Source organism: Ictalurus punctatus, chromosome 19, assembly GCF_001660625.3.
Source record: "Ictalurus punctatus breed USDA103 chromosome 19, Coco_2.0, whole genome shotgun sequence".
In the NCBI taxonomy this organism is placed as follows: domain Eukaryota; kingdom Metazoa; phylum Chordata; class Actinopteri; order Siluriformes; family Ictaluridae; genus Ictalurus; species Ictalurus punctatus.
The window spans coordinates 10167797-10189015 of record NC_030434.2 but is presented as its reverse complement, the minus strand read 5'-3'; the positions used below and the strand labels follow the sequence as shown (position 1 = coordinate 10189015).

Here is a 21219-nt window from a genome sequence, read left to right as displayed (position 1 = left end):
TACTGCATTTAGAACGATTTATAATGATGTGCAACAGTGTGTTCGAGATCTCTCACATTTCTTCATAGCTATGATAAATACTTTTCATTCATCCTTATTTGCTGCATTTAATCTCAGCCGATTTGCTCGTCTCATCGTCCTGACACTTTTGCAACCAAAGACATTCAGCTGGAACGTGACTACACCGATCAGCCATAAAATTAAAACCACCCGCCTAATATTATATAGGTTCTCCTTGTTCTCCAAGACGGCTCTGAGCTGTCGAGGCATGGCCTCCACAAGACCTCTGAAGGTGTGCTGTGGGATCTGTCACCCAGACGTTAGCAGCAGATCCTGCACTGTAAGTTGCGAGGTGGAGCCTCCATGGATCAGACTTGTTTGACCAGCACGTCCCACACATGCTAGATCGGATTGGGATCTGGGGAATTTGGACGCCAAGTCAACACCTTGAACTCTTTGTCATGTCCTTCCTTGGACTACTTTCGGTAGGTACTAACCCCTGCATACCAGGAACACCCCACAAGACCTGCTGTTTTAGAGATGCTCTGACCCATTCGTCTAGCCATCTCAGTCTGGTCCTTGTTAAAGTCACTCAAATCCTTATGTTTGCCCATTTTTCCTGCTTCCAGCTCATCAACTTTGAGAATTGACGGTTCACTTATTGTCTAATATATCCCACCCCTTCACAGGTGCCACTGTAACAAGATAATCAATGTTATTCACATTTAATGTTACGGTTGGTCGGTGTACATTATTTTTATTGTAGGACTATTATAGGTAGCTAACCTGTCCGCAGGTGATCCAGTGGGTAGTGTTGCTGCCTCACAGCTCCAGGATATCCGGTATGATCCTGATCCTACTTACTGTGTGGAGCATCTATGCACATTCTCCACCTCCCAAAAATGAAAAAAAAACAGCCAAATATCTACACTAAACTGAACCTAGATGTGAATGAGTATGTGTGTGTGTATATATATATATGATGCCCTGCGATGGACTGCTGCCAAATTCAGGGTATGTCCCTGCGTCACGTCCGGTGTTCCTGGCATAGACTCTGGATCCATCATGACCCTGACCAGGATAATGTGGCTACTGAAGAGTAATGGATAATAAACACCATTAAAAATAAACAAGAACACAATAAAATGATGCTTAAATGGGTTAAAGTCTGAACAAGACAATTACTGCAACGTTGATATTTTAGAAAAATGCAAAAATAGTCTCATTTTATTGAGGTAAACTTCTCTATAAATTGAGGTAACAATTTGCATAGTTATACATCTATACCTGCTGAAGAGAGGCGCAACTCAAACTGGAACCAACAGGAAAGAGGCAGACTCGAGCGTGTGTGTGAACTCAGCACAAGATTACCAAAGTTCTCTCACAAACCCAGAATATGCTAACCACAAGAGTCACAGAATGAGCCCAATCAGCTTCTCTCTCTCTCACACACACACTCTCTCTCACACACACACACTCTCTCTCTCACACACACACACACACACACTCTCTCTCTCACACAGGTGGATACTGTACATACAGCATATGTTGTGTTTGCTGGTGTGAACCTGTCCCCCCCCATCTAAATTAACTTTTTTTTTTTTTTTTTTTTACAAAAATAAAAAAGTTAATCTTGTTTAACCAAATACTCAGCATATAAAAGTACATTCTGGAAAGTCTAAACAGACTGAAAACAAACTCCTGAATTGTTCAAATCACGTTCCTAAAGGAGCTGGTAATACTAGAAGAGCCTTGATAAACTGATCAAAAGAATGGCAGGGCACTTTATGTGGACGTAAAGGAACCTGGTCAGTCGCGCTCTCTCTCTCTCACACACTCGCTCGCTCGCTCACACTATAATCATGATATCACAGTCATGTCATCTGTCCCTTCGAGGGTAAATCAGGGAACAGCCAACATTCAGTGTTTGTTTTGTTTTTTTCTACTTTGGTTTGTGGTCGTCCACACTGAGAAACAAGACAATAAAACCCTCCCTCTCATGTAGAGATCCAAGCTGCACTAATGCTCCTGGCTAGGACTGATATCTCTCTCTCACACTCTCACACACACAGCAAGAGTGCCTACTGCCAACAGTCTGGGTAAGGCATGAGTGCGGGTCACGCTTATGTAGCGTTACAGATATACACACAGACTGGCTTTAACCCATGTTGACATGAATGTACGATACAACGTCTCTGGCTGACTGGCTGGTTGGTTAAGCAGGGGTCAGAGGTCGGTGGCTTTGCCTTTGTCCTGAGAGTTTCTCTGGGTGTAGAACAGAATGTAGGCCTGAGCCTTGCACACCTCCTCCACTGCGCACACACTTAGCTTGGAGTCGTTACAGTGCACCCAAAATCCTGGAAAGAAAGAAAGAAAGAAAGAGTGAGAGAGTGAGTGTATTTTTAGCTCTACAAAAAAAAATGTGTCAAAAAGACGTTTCAGGTTGTAGACACGTCTAAGAGGATCTTTGTTGTGGTATTACATAGCCACACTAAATTCAACATCTGGTCATTTTTGCTCCTTACATTTTACAATGACCATTTCAGGATAAAGGTATAAATATTTTTAGATTTCTATTCCTCCGTCTCCTACCTCCCTCTGTGTTGTAACAGAAGGCGGTGTAATGTCCCGAGCCGAAGCCCTTGCCGTGATGCATGACGACAGCAGAGAGCTGGTAGAGGAAGTGTTGGTGGTGGAGTGATGTGTTGGAGGCAGAGTCTTTGCAGCAGTAGGGCTCCATGTTCAGCTCCTGCTCGAACTTGACATGGACGCCGATCTTCTCCCTGTGGTTACGACCGGACCACCTGGCCACACACGCAAGCAAAACATGCGTTAGCAAACAGCACGTCCAGAGCACTCTTACAATTAGCACGTGTGCGTGTGTGCGTGTGTAAATACCTGAAACGTTTAAGGTGTAGCCGTAAGACATGAGGCAGTTTGTAGACCACCAGCTGCTTCTGAGCTTCTGTCAGAACCACTTGCTTGGAGCAGAAACGCCGCCGTTTATCTGAGGGAACAGTCGCACGAGTCCGATTAAAAGGCGTGCGTGCTACACACACGACAAGACGTAATGGCAATATTTTTTCCTCACTGTTGCAGTGGTCACAGGCGTAAATGGCTCCTTCTAAAGCCTCCGTCTCTGTAAACTTGGCCAGCATCTCCGTCAGCCTACACGGCACCTGCGCGACATCCTTACTGTTGCTGTGGTAACGCTCGGGAAACTCTAACGACAGATCCCAGAAGGGCTCCACCGTGTTCGAGCGGTGATCACACGCCAAACACCTTACCTAGAAAGTGAGCGAGACAGAGATATATACGGTTTAACGTGTAACGTACGCATTCGAGTAGAATGTGTGTGTGTGTGTGTGTGTGGTCCTCACCTGGCTGAGTAGCTGGCCGTGAAAGATGGTATTGACCACGCTGAGCACCTGTTTGATCAGGCGTCTCTGATTGGCCGGCACGGTGGCTGGTGTGAGAGTTCCGGTTCGCTCCAGCTCGTGTTGGACTTTGTCCAGGAGCTCGCACAGGAACTCCTGCGCGTCCTGCTGCGCGTAGCCTCGAAACGCCGGGATCAACTGCCAGACCGAGTGCAGCATCGCAAATGGAGACACCAGAGCCCACTTTCCTGACCACATCACCTAAACACACACACACAAACATTAATATCAAAGCACCCGCCATATACGACATGGCACGATAATATATCCTATTATCCCTAACGTGTTTTTATATCAATAACAAACATAACTGCTCGAGCTTTAATTAAAGTGATGTGGATACACTCCTTGGCTGGTTTCAGAAACACAGTGTGGCTCAAATATTTCCTCATACACAGTAATTACATGCAAAATGACATTTTTAAAATAAAAAAAAAATCGCTTTTGGTTTAATGGCGGCGAAGTAAAGCGCTGGAGTTTCTCAAGTTGTCGTCATGGTGACAAAATAACTTGGTCTGCTGGTTAAAAGTAGGCGCAGACACTACGACGGACGTGCTGCTTGTGGAGAAATGGAATAATGGGTGAAGGAAACAGATTTAGATTTAATAACGGTGTAGCGATAACGACGCGCACCTGTCTTTCCACGACTGCGTGTGATTGGTTGGCGCTCTTTGCCTTACGTCGCTCTTTTTTTACGCTCCTTCATCAGTACGTTCACACGACAGTCGCTGACGGAAAGACACAAGGACGTATAGGCCATAATCTGTATTGTAACAGGAATAATGTCTCTAAATATTCTATAACAAACCCACATTCATTCATAATGTCACGCCACAGTGAATACAGTCTGGGTTTGTTTTTGTTGTTCTTCCCACTAATGTGTGAACATATCATCTTTGAGGTGCTTTCTAGAACGGCTGACGTATTTACGATTCTAAATCGCAATCTTGGCACAGTAAAATGTGTGTGTAATTTATTTATTTTTTTTTACATATAAGGAGTCATAACGGCTTGTTCTGCATATAGTGTGATTTCTCAAATGAATAAAATGGGAAATCGTATGGGTGAAGCCCTGTTTAACCCGTATACCTGGAACAGAGTGTGCAGCTCATGGCAGAGTGAGATGTGTTTGGAGCTGGGCTCTTTGGGTTGAATGAGCTCCATGCTGCGTGAGCGTGAGGCGCCCCCGCTGAGCCCGGATCCCTGACCGGCGGCTTTGGGCTGGCTGCCATGCTGAACCGAGAGCCCCAGCTTTCGGCTAACGGCGGATGCTAACAGCTCCAGCGCCTGGTTCAGATCCAGTCTCAGGAAACACTCCCTAAACACGTGCAGGTGACTCAGAACCTGCAGTATGGAGTTCATGTAGCATGTGTTGCCAAGATTCCTTAAACCCGTCACGCCAGGCGTGACCGTGGGCCGCCTCTTAATAGGGGAGTCGCCAGAATTGGTAGTCGGCGCTCGAGTCTGTTTGGTCTTGGCAGAGGTGCCCGACCTTCTCCGAGGCGTTTTGTCTTTTCGAGTCCGAACATTAGAGGGCGGAGCTGGTGTGTGTTGGATTTGTCTCCCTTCTGTTAAGGATGCGGCAGCCGCTGCTTTCTGGCTCTGCTTCCGGATCCGGCTGCTCTTCCGCGGCGGCGCGCTCTCCAGCTCTTCCTGGAGCTGCCGTTTGAGTGTTCGTCTCCTCTCCCGTGCCTCCCTTCTGCGCTCCTCCTCTTCCTCGCGCTGCCGCTCCTCCTCCAGGAACCTCCTGCCGCGCTCCGTGTGGCCAAACCAGGTCCGGAACACGCGGCCCATGAGCGCTCGCCGTCGGTGCCACAGCGCCGTAAACATGCGGTCCTCCGCGCGCAGCTGCAGCTCCTGTGCATTTCCGTGCTCCAGCTGGGCCGCGCCGGAGCGTAGGATGCGCCCGCTGCGTGTCGTCACCTCGTAGCGTTGGCTCTTGATGGCGCCCAGTGTGCCGCGCAGCAGCTTCAGGTCTCCTGTGGCGTTGTCGTTCAGCACATAGTCGTCACACAGGTAGCAGAACACATACAGTTCGTTCACCTCCAAGGCCAGAGGGTGGCGCTGCTCCTACAGGGGAAAAAACAATAACAACTCTTAATAGCAGAACAAGCAGGAAAAAAAAAAGCTATAATTATAGAACTTTAATATTTATTAATCCGTAATATATATTCATATTTAAAACCACACTACATTTTCATGGTACAGTCAGTACTGTTTATTTTTGTAATAAAATTCTGCAATATTTTACTCTGAGTGTTATGTTTTCGTTCAGTATCAATTTTAAAAACGATCAGTTGATTAATCGGTTATCGGCAGGTAGGTCCCGCCCTGCTTAGTTATCAGCCCACCTCAAACACAAACAAACAGATATTGCCTATGAAGCAATGTGTGAAAAGGAACACTATAATAATTAGGTCAGGGTTTCTCAAACTGGGAGTCCTGACGCAACATGGACATCAGACTGAACAAACTGTACACTAAATAGTTTCGTACATCCACACAGCTCCTGACAACAGTGGAGTTTTAACAGTGCTTGTCCACGTGTAAAACATCTCCATACTGTTTCACAGTGACAAACGTACAACAACTGACATGAAATCGCTTTCATGCTTCACTGCTCGACATGGAAACCTGACAGACAGTAGTGTTTTGGCTCTAACGGTGTACTCAACGTACAGAGCTGTGAAAATGTATCCTGATTTCTTCTGCTTTTGCGTATCGCTCATACTAAATAGTTTTAGATCTTCAAACGAAATACGACATACAACAAAGGCAACCTGAATAAACACACGATACAGTTTTTATTTATTTCTTTTCTTATTGAAGCAAAACAATAAAAAAAATAGTTACCCAACACCTATCACCAATGTGGAAAACTATTTGCCCCCTTAAACTTAAAATCTGGTTGTGCCATCTTTAACAGCAATCACTGCAGCCAAACGCTTCAGATAACTGGAGATCAGTGGTTCACTTACTTCTAGGACTAGGATTTACTCCTATGCTTTGGATCATTGTCTTGCTGCATAATTCAGTTGTGCGTGAGTTTCAGCTTGATGCAAGAGAGACCTGTAGTTCCTTTGATGTTGTCCTTGGCTCTTTTATGACTTCCTGGATGAGTATTTGCTGTGCTCTTGGAGGAATTTTAGAAGGTCGGCCACTTCTGGGAAGGTTCACTACCGTGCCGAGTTTTTTCCACTTGGAGATAATACTGCTCACTGTGGTTCTTTGGAGTCCCAGAGCCTTTGAAATAGCTTTGTAACCCTTCCCAGACTGATGTATTTCAATCAGCTGAACCCCATTATGAATGCAGTTTCATAGATTTGGGGAATTAATAACTGTGGGGGCAAATACATTTTCACACAGGTCCAGTTGGTATTGGATAACATTTTTTTTGTGTGTGTGAATGATTCTGCAAGCACATGTACGGTCACAGATCACGTACAATGCAAGCCTTACCTTGAAGTGCTGCAGCGCGTGCTCCTCGATGTAGCGTCCGCAGGCCACGTGCGAACAGCTGAGGCACGCCCACACCGACTCCGTGGTATTGCAGTCCACGCAGTGCCATTTCTGCGGATTCAGGATCGAGTGGTCCTGTGCGAGCCTCAGTCGACCCACGTGCTTACACTTGTCCATCACAGTCACGCACGCACACACACTTCACATGACCGTGGCGAAGGCAGCCAGCCGTACAACTACCTCCTGCCAAGGCATGCTTCATCTGATGGGGTGGATGGAAACGTGGGTCAGATTTAAACTTCAAACACTCTGAAACGTGACGTTAATGACTGACGTTATCTTAAGAATCTGCTGACATTTTGAGCGTTCTCCATATGACGCGACTCCAGATCAAGCCCCGTACGAATGTTGCTGTGTCAGTGTTTATATCTCGCTGTGGTGAAAACCAGCTAAACCACATCCCAGATCAGTGCTCATGCTTTATAAACAGGAGTGCCTTCAAATAAGAAATACACTTGCAGCAATTACAATAAATTACACCACAACACACAAAGCCCTAAAGTTATAAACTCCGACTAAACAACTCATGCTTATCTATGACCAGACAGAGCTCTCTCAATTATTATGGACATTGTCAATACTCTTATTATAAAATTTTTTTTTTTAAACCTGACTGGAGGTTTTCTACCAAATGTTTCACTTTGCTTCTTTCTAATACATTATCAGCAAATGTAAATATCGTGATACGGTTGCTATGTGAAAACAGGAAAATGTACGTCTATTTTCACAAAAGAAGCCAAAATCCTGCAAGCAAAACACACACAGTTACAATAGATATATCAGAAAGATTTATTCAAAGTGCAGGAGAGAGGAGAACATTACATCCCGAGAAGAACCAAAAGCTGTTCAGAGAATACAAAAGAGTTTGAAGGCGAATATAAGAGCAAGTGGTGGGCATACAAGTAATTAGAGGATATTTAGACTGCACTGAGAGAGAGAGAGAGAGAGAGAGAGAGAGAGAGAGAGAGAGAGAGAGAGAGAGAGAGAGAGAGAGAGGGAGGGAGAGAGAGATGGCGAGAGAGATGGAGGGAGAGAGAGCTGGCGGGAGGGAGAGAGGGAGAGAGAGATGGCGAGAGAGATGGAGGGAGAGAGAGCTGGCGGGAGGGAGAGAGGGAGAGAGAGATGGCGAGAGAGATGGCGAGAGAGATGGAGGGAGAGAGAGCTGGCGAGAGAGCTGGAGGGAGAGAGAGCTGGCGAGAGAAAGATAGAGAAGAGAGAGAGAGCGAAAGAGCGACAGAGAGAGAGAGAGATGGAGGGAGAGAGAGCTGACGAGAGAGCTGGAGGGAGGGAGAGAGAGGGAGGGAGGGAGGGAGGGAGAGAGAGAGAGAGAGATGGCAAGAGAGATGGAGGGAGAGAGAGCTGGCGAGAGAGCTGGAGGGAGAGAGAGCTGGCGAGAGAAAGATAGAGAAGAGAGAGAGAGCGAAAGAGCGACAGAGAGAGAGAGGGAGGAAGAGAGAGCGATAGAGATAGGGAGGGAGAGAGAGAGATGGAGAGAGAGAGGGAGAGAGCGATAGAGAGAGAGAGAGAGAGAGAGATAGTTGCAGCCTTTTAAAACTTACTATTTGGTTTCCTCTGGTTAACATAAAATATTTCACCATTTTTATGAAACCAAACTCTCTACATGTATTCCTGCAAATGAAACGCACTGCTGCGTCTCAATTCGCCTGCTTGTACTGCGTACTAAAAGTCTGTACTCTTTTTGTGAATGAAAAAGTACATACGTTTGAGTGTGTAGAAAAACAGTGTGTAAGCACTGGGATATAAGAACACTTGCGTGCGTATGTATGTATGTATGTATGTATGTGTGTGTGTGTGTGTGTGTGTGTGTGTATATATATATATATATATATATATATATATATATATATATATATATATATAAAAAACACACACACAGTATCTCACAAAAGTGAGTACACCCCTCATATGTTTGTAAATATTAGATTATATCTTTTCATGTGACATCACTGAAGAACTGACACTTTGCTACAATGTAAAGTAGTGAGTGTACAGCTTGTGTAACAGTGTAAATTTGCCGTCCCCTCAAAATAACTCAACACACAGCCATTAATGTCTAAACCGCTAGCAACAAAAGTGAGTACACCCCTAAGTGAAAATGTCCAAATTGGGCCCAATTAGCCATTTTCCCTCCCCGGTGTCATGTGACTTGTTGGTGTTACAAGGTCTCAGGTGTGAATGGGGAGCAGGTGTGTTAAATTTGATGTCATCGCTCTCACTCTCCCTCATACTGGTCACTGGAAGTTCAACATGACACCTCATGGTAAAGAACTCTCTGAGGATCTGAAAAAAAGAATTGTTGCTCTACATAAAGATGGCCTAGGCTATAAGAAGATTGCCAAGACCCTGACACTGAGCTGCAGCACGGGGGCCAAGACCATACAGCGGTTTAACAGGACAGGTTCCACTCAGAACAGGCCTCGCCATGGTCGACCAAAGAAGTTGAGTGCACGTGCTCAGCGTCATATCCAGGGGTTGTGTTTGGGAAATAGACGTATGAGTGCTGCCAACATTTCTGCAGAGGTTGAAGGGGTGGGGGGTCAGCCTGTCAGTGCTCAGACCATACGCCGCACACTGCATCAAATTGGTCTGTATGGCTGTCGTCCCAGAAGGAAGCCTCTTCTAAAGATGATACACAAGAAAGCCCGCAAACAGTTTGCTGAAGACAAGCAGACTAAGGGCATGGATTACTGGAACCATGTCCTGTGGTCTGATGAGACCAAGATAAACTTATTTGGTTCAGATGGTGTGAAGCGTGTGTGGCGGCAACCAGGTGAGGAGTACAAAGACAAGTGTGTCTTGCCTACAGTCAAGCATGGTGGTGGGAGTGTCATGCTCTGGGGCTGCATGAGTGCTGCAGGCACTGGGGAGCTACGGTTCATTGAGGGAACCATGAATGCCAACATGTACTGTGACATACTGAAGCAGAGCATGATCGCAGGGCAGTATTCCAGCATGATAACGACCCCAAACACACCTCCAAGATGACCACTGCCTTGCTAAAGAAGCTGAGGGTGAAGGTGATGGACTGGCCAAGCATGTCTCCAGACCTAAAGCCTATTGAGCATCTGTGGGGCATCCTCAAACGGAAGGTGGAGGAGCACAAGGTCTCTAACATCCACCAGCTCCGTGATGTCGTCATGGAGGAGTGGAAGAGGACTCCAGTGGAACCTGTGAAGCTCTGGTGAACTCCATGCCCAAGAGGGTTAAGGCAGTGCTGGAAAATAATGGTAGCCACACAAAATATTGACACTTTGGGCCCAATTTGGACATTTTCACTTAGGGGTGTACTCACTTTTGTTGCCAGCGGTTTAGACATTAATGGCTGTGTGTTGAGTTATTCTGAGGGTACAGCAAATTTACACTATTACACAAGCTGTACACTCACTACTTTACATTGTAGCAAAGTGTCATTTCTTCAGTGTTGTCACATGAAAAGATATAATCAAATATTTACAAACATGTGAGGGATGTACTGACTTTTGTGAGATACTGTGTGTGAATATATATAAAATTCACAGGTCTATTGTTATTGTACGATCTGACATGGGGAACACGTTATATATTATTATTACACATTATTTCAGTAATAATCTTAAAAGCCTGCTGTAATCATTAGTAGCACTCCAGGCACTTTAGGTAGTAACTAATGCACTAATCAGTAGTTAGTCATGTGTGTGCTGTTCTAACTAATTAAGCTATACTGCACTGGCAAACTACTTTAAATCCCAGAGGTGACACACAGCTGGTAAAGATAGACACAGAGCCTGTATCCAGCCCATGAGCTTGTGCTAATAATTACCCTGGTAGACAGCTTGTTAATTAGTAACCAAGATAACTACTGATAAACCTTATTCTTTCATGTGTACATTGTGCCAATTTTTATCAGCGAATACAGACATACATTCAGAAAACTCCAACATAGTCTATGTACGTTTGATAAAATTTCTGTGTGCTGTTTTTTTAATTATTATTATTTTATTTTATTTATGTATTATTTTATATCCATTTTGACCAACCTGGAACCGAATGGGTTAATAGTCCCCCATTCCTGCGCTGGGATTGGCCAGGACTTCATACTCACCTGCGGATAAGCCAATCACGGCGCAGGGGGCGGGACTTCTCGGCATAAAGGTTGAACAAAACAACACAGGGCGAGCAATTTAGCGCCATTTATCTCGAGCACAGCGAGCTAAATCAAAGCTTTTACATGGGCGCTGTGGTTGCTTATGCCACCGTGTGTATTTCCGTTCGCAAACATGCTGGTGTGTTGTGAAACCGAGATACAGAAAGAAAAGGAAAAAAAAGCTATGCAGTGCAGAAATCGGGGGAGCGACTGAACGCTGCACTAAAGCGTGTTCATCATGTTGGCACATTATTACACAGACTCTTTCTGAATCGCGTTAACAAACAGCACGTGGTGAAAGAAAGCTTGGCATAAATAAACTGTCTTTAATTAGCAGAAAGCAGACAGGAGTTTTCTTACAGCAGATGAATCTCGGACTGGGAAACACTGGGCTGCTTTACCCAAAACCATCATCTTAAAATAGACAGGTTTAAAAGTGACACAGGATCTAAAATGGGGATCACACAGCCTGCAAATCCTGACACTGACAAGCTTTTGCATTTATTCTGTAATGTAGGTGCTGAAACAATACCCACCCGTCAATCTAAATGTGAGGAAACTTTACAGTCAACTCTTAAAACGACAGATTTGTTTGTTTATCTATAAACAACCCCATAAACAGAGAGCGTGTCGGTGTGGTTGGTCAGGGTCCGCCCATCAGAGTGCAGCATGGACATGATTTAATGCCTGTTTTCATCCAAAGAGAAACGTTTAACCTGATTCTAATATGTAATGATAATTATTATTATTAGTATGATGATAATAATGTTGTCAGTTATGCTGTAAGCATAGCGAACGCGTGACGATGAAGTTATCTGTGATTAATAATAATACCCGCTTTGTTGGATTGTTTTGGGGTAGCTAAGCTACATGGCTAAGTGCATTCATAAAACTGCCAGGTTGTAAGGGAATAAAGTTAGCGAGTAGCTAGCTCACAACAATCACGGCTAATTAGCTAGCTAGCTAGCTAACGCTTTAAACTCATAACGAGTGCTAGCTTTGGCTAACTTTGATCTGCTAGGTTTAGACTAAAGAATGAAATGATGCCTGTATTTCGATATCTCTTCCCAACAACAGGTGACGTTTGCCGCTTTAATATTTCCGTTATTGTTTCCTTTTTTTCTTGTTAGGAGGAGTAAAGCGTTTTGTACATACCTGCTCTTTTTCTACAGCGGTATCTGAACTTACACATCGGGTTTAACCGCAGTCGCCATCTTGTCTACAAGTTGTCGCGTGGTGTGCGACATGACGTCGAAGGCCACTGACGTAATGTCGCGCGGAAGCCTTGCGATGACAAAGGCAGGCTTTTCCCTGAACGCGTCAGGAAAGTCTTATTTTTCAAAAACTCTGCATGTTTGATAACTCCGACGTACCTACAAACGACACTTTTGAGAAATCCTGTAGCATATGTCACACGATTTGAGCTTCCGATTATCAACAAGGGCGAGGGTTTCCCTGGCAACACTTCCACGGGTCCTTTCATGTTAGTAAACAAACATGAAAAGCCCGCCCAAATACGTAATTTCCGCCTAATTTATTTCACTTCCCCCCCGCGCAGGTCTGCCGGTTTTCAAATCATCGAGTCGAGGGCTTTGAAAGTGAAGTTAAATAATCACGTGACCTAGCGAGAACATTTCCAGAATAAAAAAAGATAAACCGGAACAACTGAAGCCCTAGTGGTCCGATCAAATGTCCATCTATTTAAAGTTTATAATAAGTTATATTATTTCTGCTGCTTGTTTGTCTCCTGTAGCTCCCAGCAGCTTGTAACAGGACCACTGAGGTATAACCTCTTACTGTGATTGTACAGTTCACACTACAGCTGCAGTGGTAAATCTCACTTTATCCTTTATCCCACCAAATGCACAGTCATTTCCAAAATAAATGATTGATTTGACACAGAATATTGAATTAAATTGGTTTTGGAGGTTACATAATTCTGTGTACATCGAAACGTTGAGAACTGTGAACAAACGACCCTTTTAGAAGCTGTGGAAGAAGCAGTTTTATAAACTCAGTGTTATTAATTAAGTGAAATGGTGGGGTGGGATTGGTCGCCTGTAGCAGAGGCAGTTATGTTCAACATTGTAACATACATTTTATGATTCGGTGATTGGATAAAGCAAGTAAGCATCCAACCAACAAGTAAAAACAACAAGAACAAATAAAACTTCAAGCCTTATCACATGTTTATTCACTAGCAACTTCAAAGCAAGCTGAGGCAAGTTTTGTTTTTGCAATGTTATTATTATCTTTTGCGAAATAATAATAATAATAATAATAATAATATAATATCTAATTATATATTATTATTTGGGCACACGGTGGCTTAGTGGTTAGTATGCTCGCCTCACACCTCCAGGGTTGGGGGTTTGATTGCCATGTTTGTGCGGAGTTTGCATGTTCTCCCTGTGCTGCTGGGGTTTCCTCCGGGTACTCCGGTGTCCTCCCCCAGTCCAAAGACATGCATGGTAGGCTGATTGGCATGTCCAAAGTGTCCTAGTGTATAAATGTGTATGTGATTGACACCCTGTCCAGGGTGTACCCCACCTTGTGCCCCATGCTCCCTGGGATAGGCTCCAGGTTCCCCATCACCCTGTAGGATAATTGGTAATGAAAACGGATGTGTTATTATTATTATTGTTATTATTATTATTATTATATAAGTAGTAGTATTAGTGGTAATAATAATAGTAGTAGCAGTAGTAGTATTAGAAGCTGTAGTAGTAGTAATAGTATAAATATTAGTCCGAGTATTATTATTATTAGCAGTAGTATTATTACTATTAGCACTAGATTTAGTAGTAGTATTATTAGCAGTAGTGTTATTATTATTAGCACTAGATTCAGTAGTATTATTATTAGCAGTGTTATTATTATTAGCAGTAGATTTAGTATTATTATTATTATTATTATTATTAGCAGTATATTTAGTATTGTTATTATTAGCAGTAGTAGTAGTAGTATTAGCAGTATATTTAGTAGTATTGTTATAAGCAGTAGTATTATTATTATTAGCAGTAGTAGTAGTATTATTAGCAGTAGTATTATTATTATTAGCAGTAGATTTAGTAGTGTAATTATTCGCAGTATTATTATTATTATTATTAGCAGTAGTAGGATTATTATTAGCAGCAGTAGTATTATTATTAGCAGTATTATTATTATTATTAGCAGTAGTATTATTATTATTAGCAGTAGATTTAGTAGTGTAATTATTCGCAGTATTATTATTATTATTATTATTATTATTATTATTATTAGCAGTAGTAGGATTATTATTAGCAGCAGTAGTATTATTATTAGCAGTAGTAGGATTATTATTAGCAGTAGTATTTTCTTGCACTTGTCAGGTCTGTTGTAAGGTTGTGTGCAGTACGCTGTCTGAATGTAGGTCGCATGTTAAATCCCTGTGTACTCTTTCCATTTAGAAAACATTAAAATCGTCGTAACACACTGAAACTGTTCCCAGACCCGCGGTTCACCGCCTCCTCTCGTCTTTTTGCCCGGTTCCACGTACCCACCACGTCACTTCCTGTTTGACGATGATGGCGGTGGATTTGACTCCGAGGTTTAGAAGGCTGAATAGTCAAACGAGATGTTTTAACGAAAAGAAACACCCAACAGGTCTCTCTCCCTGTCTCTCTCTCTTTAATAAATAAATAACTACACATACATGAAGTGAATATGTATTAGTTATATGTAACTTGCTAATTCTAGTGTTATTACCTCACGCTGTGGCGCATTAGGAGCTAACCTGCTATGAGACGTTAGTTAGTCATAAATAAACTTGTCATATGTTCATTCAGTGCTGGGAATTTTGCTGTAACGTTTACTAGCCAAGACACCTCTCTTTAAAACAACAACAACACATTGTGTTTGTGTCAACATAAGAAGAGGGGGGCTTTAGGGAGAAATCAGTAGCTTTCCTTTCTTAGTTATTTTCTGATCAGAAAAAGTCAAAAGAAACGAGGTAATGCCGTAGGTTAAGGTTATTTAATGCATTAGTTAACCTGAACTAACTAATAACCTCAACCTCTAACCTTAGTATGCTGTAAGTAAACAGCATAAAGTAAAGTGCATTTGTATCATTAATTCATTCATTGGGCGTGAAGTCAGAGTACATCCTGGATTAGGGGTGAGCTCTGTGATAAAATAGTCATGTCATGATTCTCAGGCGTTTCTGTGATGTACAAACTGTGAGCGGTTGCATTTTAAAACCTGTTACTTAATGTAAAGCACTAAGAAAAACTCCACGGTTAAACTGAAACACTAACCCACATGGCTCGCTATAGATGGACAAGATGGACTGTTGTATGGAATGTGTCCTGGTTGGATGTGCTACGTGACTGTCTGACTCTCTCTCTCTCTCTCTCTCTCTCTGAACTGTGACAGGACCGTTTAGAGCGACACAGCTGTGGCGTAACATCGTAGAGGCCTTACAGACGCAGGTGGAGGTCAGGCGTCGCCGGCAGCACTTGCGAGTGCACCGAGACTGCTTCACCGGCTCTGATGCTGTCGACGTGGTTCTCAGCCACCTCATGCAGAACATCTACTTCTGCACCAGTGACGTGACACGCCTCAAGGCTGTCAGGCTTTGCCAGGCTCTCATGGACGCCCGAGTGTTCGAACCCGTTGGTGTGAAGCTCTTTCGCAGGGAAAAAGAGCTGGCCTTCGAGGACTCCGGCTGCAGTCTCTACCGCTTTCTGGATTCCGACGGCCTTCCGGGATCAGCTAAGCGCAACACCGGTATGGAGAATGAATCACCTGTGAACCAAACTGGAAAGAAGAAGAAGGGGTCCAGGTCAGAAAATAATTTGATGACACCGTATCAACCTGAATTATTATTTTTTTATTTCGCTCATAATACGTGTGTGTTTAAAGGTTTGATGACTTAAGGACCATCTCCAACCCCTTGGCACTGGGATCCTCAGACAGACGGGTGGAGAGAATACTGAAAACCATTAACCTCCAGCCGTCGATGCCTTCTGGTCTGAATCGTGTTGGTTTATCAACTACCTACCTCTCAAAGCAAGGTAAGACGGGTCTCTGTAAAGGTCGTCTGTGTTGCTATTTTAATAAGTTGCATCACACAGATTGTTTTTTTTTTATACACAGACGGATGAGTTCATAAAAATCTGAGACCACATTATAAATCTGGGAATTAAAAAAAATATTTAAAATTGGAAATAAACAGAGGGTTTTAGAATTGTGCAATATTTCAAACAATTAAAGTAAACATTCAATATCTTGACTATTTAATATTTAAGATTCTGCACTATTTCTAGGTCTCTATTTAAGTGGAAGCTGACCATGTTAAATGCTTTGTACAGACGGGCAGATTTTCCTTATGTCTAATCTCTTTTTGAGACGACGCTCCAATGGATTCGATCTAAAAAGGATCATAACGTTTTGCACAAACTTGTGGAGTCTACGCCAGCTCGAGTGCGCACTGTCATTAAAGCAAACATCGTTGTTGTCATTGATGTCGTTTGTGTAATGCGAATTGTTGTATTAAATTACAAAAGAATGCAAAATAGAAGCATTTTCACTAGTGCTCGCTTGGGACATGCTGCCTTTACACCTAATTACTTTATGAAAGGCAAGCTACCTTTAGAGAGCAACGTCGACCTAAAGTATCAAGTTCCATCCAATCAAAATCCCATTTCATATGTACACTATATGGCCAAAAGTATGTGGACACCCGACCATCATACCTATATGTTGTTCCTCCAAAAAACAGTAAGCCACAAATTTAGAAGCACACAATTGTATAGAAAGTCTTTGTATGCTGAAGCATTTGATTCCCTCTGCCCTGTGTGTGCGGAGTTTGCACGTTCTCCCCGTGCTTCGGGGGTTTCGTCCGGGTACTCTGATTTCATCCCTCAGTCCAAAGACATGCATTCTAGGCTGGTTGGCATCTCTAAATTGTCTGTAGTGTGTGAATGGGTGTATGAATGTGCCCTGTGATGGGTTGGCACCCCGTCCAGGGTGTCCCCCACCTTGTGCCCAGAGTCCCCTGGATTAGGCTCCAAGTTCCCCACGACCCTATGCGGTATGGAAAATGGATGGATGGATGGATAATTAGTCCAAATGCACAGTCAGGACCTGGCTGTATGAAACACCATAGGTTTGTCGACAGTGGTCTAAATTCTAATCCATATGCAGCACTTGTATTGTGGAAGTATTTTAAAAACACATGTATACATGATTGTAATCATACCATTAGAGATGCACAGAATTTGATCATTTTTAAATCTATTCAAGTCTGTCTTATTGTGTAAAGTGCCTCGATAATCTGCTTTAAAGGCGCTATATAAAAATAAGGTTTATTATTATTATTATTATTATTATTATTATTACCTTTTTGTTTTTTTTTGCAGTGGTACAGGAAGTGTGGAAACAGCAAACCCTCCTCCAGCTGTTGCAGTTAGTGGAGGTGCCCATGTTAGACTGCGTCCTGACATCACCCTCCAAACCTGCTCCTCTTCGCACGCGTTTGCTAAGGAACCATGACCTGGTCATCTCCAACACCTGCTTGGACCGGGAAGTGTCCCAGGTCCTCAACCTGCCAGAGTCAGTGTCCAATATCAATCAAGCAAAAGCTGAGTTCAGTTCAAGCAGAAATAAATAATGCAGTTGATTCTGTGTGGCCATTAGATAACAAATGAATTAGCCAATTAGTGGAATATAGAAAACGTTCGGAATGCCACTTATAGATTTGCAGTTTTAACATTATATTTAATCCGCCTATGTTGGTACGTTACTGTTGATAAACGTAAACATATTCGCCTTCTGTCTTTGTGTCTGAAAGACTGGACTCGTGGCTGATGGCGGCTGCAGACTGTCTGGAGCTGTTTCCGGATGAGGTGATAGTGGCGATAGGAGAGCAGCTGCTTCAGGTCCATGCTGAGGAGGGAGACGAGAGGCTGGGCGCCTACAAGAAACTGTTATTCGACACCATAGCCAAGTACTACAACAGTCAGGAGAGAGTTCCCCTGATGGCTGGACGTTACCTGGACATCCACGCGGGCATCCTTAAGCTACTCGGTAAACGCGATACCGAACACAAGAACACTGAATATAAAATGTTTAATGATTTTCTAGCTTGAGCACCTGTTTTTACACCTCGTTAGTTTTCAGCTCTATTTCTTTGCACATCTGAGAGGAAATAAAATGCAAAACGGGATATTATCTTAATGTGTTTTATTGATTATAAAATATTAAGCTGAAACGTCGAATCCAGGAAAAGTGCAAGTGATTAAGAAATTGAAAAAAAAAAATTTGTGTGTGAGAATGCATTTTAATGTGATGTTTTTATGCCCGTGTGTGTCAGACTCAGGTAGGGTTGAGGATGCTCTAAAGGCGTCTCAGCTGTGTCTGCAACTTTTGGACGCCAGCTCTAGGAACGAGTTGCGCAGACTCCTGACCTTCATGGCTGAAGCCGCAGACCCCAAGGCCTTCCAGCTACACAAAACGGTGCCATTCGGTTATCAGTTCCCTAAAATGAACTCTGTTTGTCTGGAGTTTATTACAGTTTTAATATAGCATAATCGATCACTTATTTAAGACGGGGTTATGGTTATAAACGTCTCCGTTTTGTTTAAATGCCATTTCTGGAGAAGTCATTTTTCTAGTTCGTAGGAATAGTTTGGCTAGAATAAATGGTACACAATTTTCCTTGTAAATATCTTGTATAGCTTCTAAAGGACAGTACTGAATGAAAAAAAAAAAGAAGAAAAATCATGAAATGAAAATGTGTCCCATTTGTCTGGGAGCAGATGGAGAACAGGTCTCTGATCAGCAGGACATTCATGAAGGCTGTGCTTCAGAGTAAAGACGTGTCTCGGGTTCAGTCTGAGCAGCTCCTACTGTTTCTCACGGACCACCGTTTACACCTGTTCAAGGTACCGTCACTCCACTCATTTCCTGGAAAAAGACAGGCTTGCGTTTTGACTTGTGTTCGTCCTGCAATCCGGGCAAACCTTACAGCCTGCCTGTTCTTATTTCTGTTTTGATTTGACACACCGACTCTAGATGCCGGCGTCTCTGATCGAGGCGGTGACGAAGGCCCTGCGAACCCTGCAGCAAGGCCAGGATCCGAACAGCGTAGCACGTACGTTTACGCAGATGACACGTTTCCTAACCGTGCTGTCTGGATCGAGCGTGCACACTAACACCTGTCTCTGTTTTGTCGTTGCCGTGTAGCGTTCGCCTTCTGTCAGCAGATGTCGACACGTCAGTTTGAGGAGCGACGAGAGAAGACCACCTTCGAGAGCCTGAAACAGCTCGCTGAGCATATCACACTCAGTAACGAGCTGTCGATCAAACAGAAGAGGCGGCTCATCAAGGAGTTTCAGAAGCACCACCCAGCAGTGTTTCTCCACCATTTCTCCTCCACCTTCTAGAACACGCACTTATGCTTTAAACGGAAACTGCTCTAGTTTAGTACGCAAGCCTAATCCAGTAGAATAACACTGGCGAATCGATAGTCGTGTCGAATTGTTTGTCCTGCAGCTGCACTGCGCACATTCAGTTCTGACAGGAAATCGATATCGCAGAAATGCACTTAGCTAGAACTCATCATTCTTAAAACCCAGCCCCTTTTTACAGTGACGCTGCGCTTCGGCGGCTGATCACCTGCGCCGATGGTCACGAAAGGTAATCCGCCACACCCACACACACCAGTGCGGTGATCAATTGCCTTAATATTATTATTATTATTATTATTATTATTATTATTATTATTTAGTCATGTCTCATGTTATGATCAGGAAAATATGGTCCTAAATGTTGCAACGGTATTTTTAGTTGCTAGCTGTACTGTAGAAGCATTTCTCTAAGCTCAGATGAAATATACTCTAACGGCAGTTGTTCAGCTTGATGGGGTTTTTTTAGGTACACTATCGTCACTGTTTCTGTACAGTCTTTCCTTCTTTTTTGCCAAACCTCCACAGCTGAGAATTACTTGAATGGATAATAATCAGGGATGTGCTCATTTAAACAAAAAATTTGTATTAATTAATTAAATAGTTGAGTCAGGTTTCATTAGACAGTAAAAGTAGTAGATCCACTGGATGGTAAATGTAGAAATTTTTATGCCTTAAAATGTATGATCTTTGCAGTGTCGGTGGTAATTTGTGGTTTTCTAACGTAGAAAGTGATCTCTTTTGTGAAATGTAGTCTACTTTAATTTATTAGAACCATTCATGACACTAACGCTTACATTGTGAATGTAGAAAACGAATTGTATTTTCTGTTTGAAAAGAGTTTTAACACTATACATGCTTTCTGATTAAAGTGATCGTAGATTTTGTGAAGATTTGAATGGTTATACAAGGGTGCAGAAATTGTATGAGAAAATAATCAGAGCCGGCATAGGTGGTAGAGTAATAATAAGGTTGTGTTATTGCATTAAAAAAAAAGTCTGTCGACACTTGACCATCGCAGCCATATGTGCTTGTCAAACATCTTATTACAGATTCACTGTTTTAATAAGCTCCGCACTAGATTTTGGAGCGTGGCTGTGGGGATTTGTGATCATTCAGCTACAAGAGCATCAGTGAGGTTAGGTACTGATGTTAAGTGAGGAGGTCTGGGTTGCAGTCAGTGTTTCAGTTCATCCCAAAGGTGTTCAGTGGTGTTAGGGTCAGGGCTCTGTGCAGGACACTTAGGTTCTTTCACTCCACACTTAGCAAACCATGTCTTCATGGAGCTCAATTTGTACGCAGGGGCATTGTCATGCCGGAACAGGTTTGTGTATCTTAGTTCCACTGAAGGGAAATCGTAATTCTACAGCATACAAAGACTTTCTATGCAATTGTGTAGCAACAGTTTTGGGGAAGAACAACATACAGGTGTGATGGTCGGGTGTCCACATACTTTTGGCCACACAATGTGGAAGCACTTCAAATTTCTGGGATGTATTCGAAATATAACCAGGATTCAGTGTATTAGTTTTCCTATTGTTTTGTTTTGTTTTGTTTTGTTTTCAAGTTGGAGATGCTGTAAGTGTCTATACATGATTTTGAATAAATATTGCTGAAATAAAAATTTGTAGCTAATCTGATGATAATTATTGATCAAAGACCTTGGGTGTACTGAAAAAAAGTAAACCTA

The 21219-nt window shown here is 42.9% G+C and overlaps 2 protein-coding genes across 3 annotated transcripts; one reads left to right on the top strand and one right to left on the bottom strand.

Annotated features, from left to right (window-relative positions):
- Positions 1–1198: 1198 nt before the first annotated feature.
- Positions 1199–12623, bottom strand: usp44 (ubiquitin specific peptidase 44). Of its 2 annotated transcripts, none has more exons than XM_047162143.2 (8): positions 12474–12623; positions 6897–7158; positions 4527–5507; positions 3381–3638; positions 3092–3287; positions 2899–3007; positions 2593–2804; positions 1199–2357 (listed from the first exon to the last, which is right to left on the bottom strand). In XM_047162143.2, exons 2-8 carry the CDS (start codon positions 7071–7073, stop codon positions 2227–2229), a joined length of 2064 nt encoding a protein of 687 aa, XP_047018099.1. In that variant the 5' UTR covers positions 7074–7158; positions 12474–12623; the 3' UTR covers positions 1199–2226. The 2 variants fall into 2 exon arrangements, with proteins under 2 accessions (XP_047018099.1, XP_017349620.1); XM_017494131.3 differs by lacking the exon at positions 12474–12623 and adding an exon at positions 12256–12463.
- Positions 12624–14378: 1755 nt separating this feature from the next.
- On the top strand, positions 14379–21159 carry depdc4 (DEP domain containing 4). The gene is made up of 9 exons (XM_017493736.3): positions 14379–14727; positions 15496–15904; positions 15985–16136; positions 17484–17676; positions 17915–18150; positions 18437–18579; positions 18882–19007; positions 19138–19216; positions 19309–21159. Exons 1-9 carry the CDS (start codon positions 14646–14648, stop codon positions 19506–19508), a joined length of 1620 nt encoding a protein of 539 aa, XP_017349225.1. The 5' UTR covers positions 14379–14645; the 3' UTR covers positions 19509–21159.
- Positions 21160–21219: the final 60 nt, after the last annotated feature.

Bases quoted from the DNA above. Each gene is read 5' to 3' on its own strand.
- depdc4 (XM_017493736.3), top strand. From the start codon at position 14,646: ATGATGGCGGTGGATTTGACTCCGAGGTTTAGAAGGCTGAATAGTCAA. The intron at 17,677-17,914 runs GTCAGTGTCCAA...TGTGTCTGAAAG, and splicing joins CAGGTCCTCAACCTGCCAGA to ACTGGACTCGTGGCTGATGG. The intron at 18,151-18,436 runs GTAAACGCGATA...CGTGTGTGTCAG, and splicing joins GGGCATCCTTAAGCTACTCG to ACTCAGGTAGGGTTGAGGAT.
- usp44 (XM_047162143.2), bottom strand. From the start codon at position 7,073: ATGGACAAGTGTAAGCACGTGGGTCGACTGAGGCTCGCACAGGACCAC. The intron at 3,288-3,380 runs GTGAGGACCACA...CTCACTTTCTAG, and splicing joins ACGGCCAGCTACTCAGCCAG to GTAAGGTGTTTGGCGTGTGA. The intron at 2,805-2,898 runs GTATTTACACAC...GTGTGTGGCCAG, and splicing joins CTACACCTTAAACGTTTCAG to GTGGTCCGGTCGTAACCACA.